The sequence below is a fragment of the Arachis hypogaea genome, chromosome 8 (assembly GCF_003086295.3).
Source record: "Arachis hypogaea cultivar Tifrunner chromosome 8, arahy.Tifrunner.gnm2.J5K5, whole genome shotgun sequence".
NCBI lineage: Eukaryota > Viridiplantae > Streptophyta > Magnoliopsida > Fabales > Fabaceae > Arachis > Arachis hypogaea.
In genome coordinates, this window is record NC_092043.1 from 13,587,852 (window position 1) to 13,594,200 (window position 6,349).

A 6,349-nucleotide genomic window follows, 5' to 3' on the forward strand; every position below is an offset into this window, starting at 1 on the left:
ACCAGCCTCAAGCCGATTAAAAGAAGCACTCAGGCACGTGTCAATTCCATACAATCTGGACGACCATTGCTAAACGAGCTCGAACCAAGGGCCGACTTTGAAGATCGCCCTACACCAAACGAAGATCTGGAAAAGGTCATCCTCAAGGAGGATCCAACCAAGTTTACATTCATCGGAACATCTATTACCAAAGAGGAAAAGCAAAAGCTGATCAACTGCTTACGCCAGAACGCTGACCTATTTGCTTGGACTTCAGGAGATATGCCAGGGATAGACCCAGCAGTGATCACACATAAATTACAAATCAATCCAACAGCTCGGCCGATCTCCCAAAAGAAAAGGAACCTCGGGACCGAGAAACGATTAGCGTCCGTGGCCGAGGTCAAGAAGCTCATTGACGCCGAGTTTATCAGAGAACTCCGCTTCACAACATGGTTGGCCAACATCGTCATGGTAAAAAAACATAACGGTAAATGGCGCATGTGCGTCGACTTTACTGATTTAAATAAGGCCTGCCCCAAGGATGCTTATCCTTTGCCAAATATTGACACCCTGGTTGACAATTCCTGTGGCTATGGTACCTTGAGTTTCATGGATGCATACTCTGGTTACAACCAGATCCTTATGCATCCATCCGACCAAGAAAAAACACATTTATAACTGAATATGGTAACTATTGTTATAATGTTATGCCTTTTAGATTAAAGAATGCAGGTGCAACTTACCAGCGACTCATGAACAAGGTCTTTGAGGAACAAATCGGCCGAAACATCGAGGTATATGTCGATGACATGGTCGTCAAAACAAAGATCGGCCACCCTCACACACAAGACCTTGAGGAGATATTTGCACAAATCAAAAAATATAACATAAGGCTGAACCCCGAGAAGTGTGCTTTTGGCGTCCAAGGCGGCAAATTCCTTGGATTTATCCTGACAAGCGAGGTATTGAAGCAAACCCAGAAAAGTGTCAAGCAATACTTAACATGCAAAGTCCGACAACTATAAAAGAAGTGCAACGTTTAACAGGCAGATTAGCAGCTTTATCCAGATTCCTCCCATGCTTGGCATCTAAGTCACACAGCTTTTTTCAATGCCTGAAAAAAGACAAAAAATTCTTTACTTGGACTGAAGAGTGCGAAAAAGCGTTCGCCGATTTAAAACAACTCCTTTCAAAACCACCAATTTTACAGAAGCCCAAGCTCGGCAAACCACTATATTTGTATTTATCTATCACTGACGTGGCGATTAGTTCTGTTCTCATTGCAGAAGAAGATAAGCAAAAGCGACCAGTCTATTTTGTGAGCAAGTCATTACAGAATGCGGAACTTCGTTATCCAAGACTCGAGAAGCTCGCCTTGGCCCTGGTCTTCTCTGCAAGACGACTCCGACCTTATTTTCAAAGCCACACAATCATCGTCAGAACCGATCACCCACTTTGTTAAATACTCAGTAAGCCTGAATTAGCAGGCCGACTAATTAAGTGGTCTATCGAACTTTACGAGTTTGACATCTTATACCAGCCACGAGGTGCTGTCAAACCACAATGGTTAGCCGATTTTGTTGCAGAATTGACAACTCACACCCAGAACAGGTAAACCATACGTGGACCTTGTTTGTTGATGGTGCCTCAAACCCTCAAGGGTCTAGAGCCGGCATACTACTGGAAAGCTCAGACGGCATAGTCCTGGAGCACTCTCTCCGTTTCTCCTTCAAAGCCAGCAATAACCAAGCGGAATACGAGGCCCTCATAGCCGGGCTCAGGTTAGCAGCCGATTTAAATATTACAAACTTAACAATACTTTGTGACTCTTTATTAGTTGTTCAACAAGTAAACAGAAGTTTCCAAGCAAAAGATCAGATTTTACTAAAATATTTAGATGTTGTTCAACAACTGTTAGCAAACTTTCTGGACGTTAAAATACACCACATACCTAGAGAACAAAATCATAGAGCAGATGTTTTGTCAAAATTAGCAACAACACAAGCACACACTGCCAAACTGTTGCAATCAACTCTAGATAAACCAAGCATTGATACAATAAGGATTCTAACCACCCTGAATAAGGACAGTTGGCAAAATTCTTATATCCAGTACCTCCGCCATGGTTCTATTCATGATGAAATTCAAGATAAGAAAAAGTTTAAGAGACAAGCATCTTTCTTTACATTGTTAAATAACATTTTATATAGGCGGGGTTACTCTCGACCTCTCTTAAAATGTTTGGACAGGGCTGAAGCCGACCTTATTTTATCCGAAGCCCACGAAGGCATATGTGGAATACACACCGGAGCTCGAAGCTTAGCACAAAAGGTTTTACGAGCCGGATTTTACTGGCCCACATTGTGGGAAGACAGCGGCAAAAAAGTCAAGACCTGTGACAAGTGCCAGAAGCACGCACCGATCATTAACCTACCTGCCGAGGAACTTCATCATTCCGTGGTAAGCTGGCCTTTCAACAGATGGGGCATCGACATCCTCGGCCCTTTCTCCACGGCCTCGGGACAGGTAAAATATCTGGTAGTTGCCATCGATTACTTTTCTAAGTGGATCGAGGCACAGCCTTTAGCAAAAATAACATCGTCACAAATGGTTAATTTCGTGTGGAAGTATATTATCTGTAGATTCGGCATACCACAACACATTATTACTGACAATGGTCGACAATTTACCGACCATAATTTCAAAGAATTTTTGCAGAATTTAAGAATCAGGCAACACTTCTCATCTGTAGAACACCCACAATCAAACGGGTTGGCGGAGGCAGCGAACAAGGTCCTCTTACAAGCCTTAAGGAAAAAGCTCGATAACGCGAAAGGGGCGTGGGCCAAGCTTATTCCTGAGGTGCTATGGGCATATAACACTACAACACACTCAACAACTAAGGAAACTCCGTTTCGTCTAGTATACGGCTCGGAGGCGATGATCCCCATCGAAGTCTCACAAAGCTCGCTGAGAACGCAAGCTATAAATCATGACCAAGCTCGGTTGGCCGAGCTTGACCTAGTCGAAGAAATCCGAGATATAGCAGTTGTTCGGCACCGAGCATTACAACAGCAACTTGCCCGACGATATTCAAAGAAAGTAATTCCCAGAGGATTCCACATCGGCGACTTAGTACTAAGAAAAACAGAACAGGCTCGCCGAACTTCCACCCACGGAAAGCTCGCAGCAACTTGGGACGGTCCATACCGAGTATGTGAAGTTTTAGGAAAAGGCGCCTACAAGTTAGAACATTTAGATGGAGACAAAATCTCCAGCACATGGAATTTACACTCCTTAAAGCGATACTACAGTTAAGGACAACAGCATGCTAGTACTCTTTTTCCTACCTTGAGATTTTTCCCAAAAGAGGTTTTGCTCAAGAAGGTTTTAACGAGGCTAGCTTACCGACATATAACATGTGAAGGTACTATTCATAATAAAACTCAACATTTTGTAGCATATTTTCATGCATTTTTTCAGTTAAAACTGTTACCAAACTATCAGACTTCGACGACCTTTTCACGAAAAGGTTACCAAACCAAGTCCCATTATTCAGTAACGAATGCGCAACATTTAAGCAAATACTAAACGCTTAAATAACAACACAGTCAAAATATCCTCATAAGGATAAGTCAGAATCTTAACAAGCATTCAGAAAAGACAAAACAAAGTTTCCAGCACATACATAAATAACAGATCCTATTCCAAAAAGTAAGAGGCAAGGTTCCACAAAAATACAGCCCAAAATGCTAATAAAAGCCCTAATCAGCTAAGTTATCATCGCCTTCCTCGGCAGCTTCCTTGTCATCAGCAAGCTCGCCTTCACGAATTATTTTCCCAGGGTCCATAGCAGAGAAGTCTGCCTCAGGTACAAGAAATTTTGCCTGGGTCACAGCTCGCTCAAACCCCTCTGCAAATGCATCCAGAATGTCACCCTCTTTGGCACCTCCATTTCTTTCATTTTAGAGGTCAATTCAATAACTTGGTTGCCTAGACTGATGAGATCCTCTTCCTTCTTCGCCAATAACTTCACTGTCTTTTCTCGACCTTCCTTCTCACCCTTTAATTCACTTTCAACTTCAGAAAATTTTTCTTTCAGATTAGATAAGGACTTGTCTTTCAACAAAAGCTCCTCTTTTAAAGCAACAGCTGCAGAAGCATCATTTGACAATTTCTTGTGTTTCTTCTCTTGACTGCGACCAATACTAGCAAGACGAAACCCCAGAACCTGCCATTCAAAACGACAATAAGTAAGTAACTATATTATTTTCTGTATAAGTCAGCAAGACTGGAAAAGAAAACTAACCTGCAGAAATTGGTCGACTCCTATGTCCCCGACCTCCTCCACCAAAGAAACGTCGGTAGATGATTGAACAACCTCATCAGCAACAATATTAAACGGAAACTTCGGACACCAAACAGAAGAACTCTCCCCTTCATTATCAAAAGCGTGCAATTTTTCTTGTTTCAAGGTAAAACTCGACAAATCTTCCAATGATAACATCTCTTGCTTACTTCCTCCACCATCCAACTCCACCAAATCTGTTTTCCTTTTCTTAAACACAATTTCCTTTTTCTTCGGAGGTTGGTTAACCTCGGCTCCACCATCAACCTTTTCCAGGTTTGAAGAGGAACCTTCAAAATTTTTTGCCTTAAACCGAGACCTTAGGCTTGAGGCCGATACTCCAGGATACTTCCCCGCTACAAAAAAAAAAATTATAAGAATATTAGAACAAATATATCTCACATAAAAAAGCCTACATCCACAAAATTCCTCACCTAGATAATCCAAAACGGCCGATCTGTCATCCTCCCAGGGGAGCAACTCTGAGACAGACACTAAACCACCCTTGTCAACCATTTCAATCAGAAAAGACAATATGCATTCATTCCGACCACTAATAAGCTCGGGGCCTAGTATATGATTTGGTTGGCAACACCAATACATGGGAAATTTCTCTCCCAGGTGCTCATCAAGATAAAACGGGAACTCCTTATCTACAGATTTTACCTTTAGAAACATTTCTTTAAAATCTTTGAAAGATGATTTATAAAGTTTGAAAACAGAAAAACCTGGGGTGCTATTCAGATTTATCCACAACCCCTTCCAAACACCCTTGGCTTGAAATAGTGAAAAGAATAACTCTAAATCTGTTTCAACTTCAAGAAACTCCATCAAAATTTCAAAACATTTGATAAATGCCCAACCGTTAGGATGAATTTGAGAGGGGGCACAATTCATCTGTGTCATAACATCACACTCAAAGCTGGAGAACGGAAGCTTAACACGCAACTCCTCCAACACAGGGCTATACATATAAAAACTCTCAAAATCTTTCCTCCTATGATAGACTCGATCAGACCGACTGCATGGCAACAATTCCAGACGAAACCTTGGTTTCACTATCCTGGACAAAACCACTCTGCCAACACTATCTACATCTGCGAAAAGCGAAGCTCGTATCTGAACATCACTATCTACCCAGTCATAAGACTCACTGTCTTCAACCTTGGGTAATGCCTTTTTCTTTCTCTCACTCATTTTTGTAAACGAAATAAATAAAAGTACTTCTGAGAATAAGAAATGAAGGAAATTTCACTAACCTCTAGTACTCATTCTCCTTAAAAGCCTCTGATGATTTCTTGTACTGCAACGAAAGAAAAACACCAAGTCCCCTTCCTTTTCATTTAACAAAACTTTTCAGTTCCGTAAGATGATATCAGCCGTTCGAGTCCACCCACTCTCAACGGTAGATGCAACGCATTGGAAATAGCACAACTATTATTAACACAATAAATAAAGTGTGCTACGAAAAACCACAAGAATTAATTCCCATTACCCTTCCATCTCCCAAACCCTTTCAAAACAAAACGGTTTTACTTAAATGAACCACGTTAAGCTGGGGGCTCCATATGCCGAGCTATAACTCGCTAATGACCATTTAAAAGCTTAACCTGTCTCTTTTAAGTCAGGACAAGCTTGGGGGCTGTGATATGACCAGTAAACATCGGTTACGAGTTATAGCTCGGAAACGCATAATTTTCAATTATAACCGACCTTTTTGAAGGACAGCATTAATCTCTAATTGATAACGTCGGATATGCAATCAATCCTCTCCTCAGGCGTTACAACCTCGTCCACACGGGTATAAAGGGACGAGGAAACAACCAAAGGTAAGATCATCTTTTTATGAAAGAATATTCATACACCTATATCACTCTGCTAACTTAAGCATCGGAGTGCCTTTGCAGGTACTCAACCTCCCCGCTCTAGTCAACCGACGTATACCACACTTTTCTGGAAAAGATCACCGACCTTCGTCAAGAGCCGAGTTATATCTCCGTTCAGGCAAGAACATATATA

General features: G+C 41.6%; 1 protein-coding gene across 1 annotated transcript; it reads right to left on the minus strand.

Annotated features, from left to right (window-relative positions):
* Window positions 1–3,746: 3,746 nt before the first annotated feature.
* On the minus strand, window positions 3,747–6,102 carry LOC140174665 (uncharacterized). The gene is made up of 3 exons (XM_072200153.1): window positions 4,292–6,102; window positions 3,982–4,213; window positions 3,747–3,895 (listed from the first exon to the last, which is right to left on the minus strand). The coding sequence occupies exons 1-3, from the start codon at window positions 5,525–5,527 to the stop codon at window positions 3,747–3,749; spliced, it is 1,617 nt and encodes a 538-aa protein (XP_072056254.1). The 5' UTR covers window positions 5,528–6,102.
* Between the last annotated feature and the right edge of the window lie 247 nt (window positions 6,103–6,349).

Bases quoted from the DNA above. Each gene is read 5' to 3' on its own strand.
- LOC140174665 (XM_072200153.1), bottom strand. From the start codon at position 5,527: ATGAGTGAGAGAAAGAAAAAGGCATTACCCAAGGTTGAAGACAGTGAG. The intron at 4,214-4,291 runs GTTAGTTTTCTT...TTTGAATGGCAG, and splicing joins GAGTCGACCAATTTCTGCAG to GTTCTGGGGTTTCGTCTTGC. The intron at 3,896-3,981 runs GTCTAGGCAACC...ATGCATTTGCAG, and splicing joins GAAGGAAGAGGATCTCATCA to AGGGGTTTGAGCGAGCTGTG.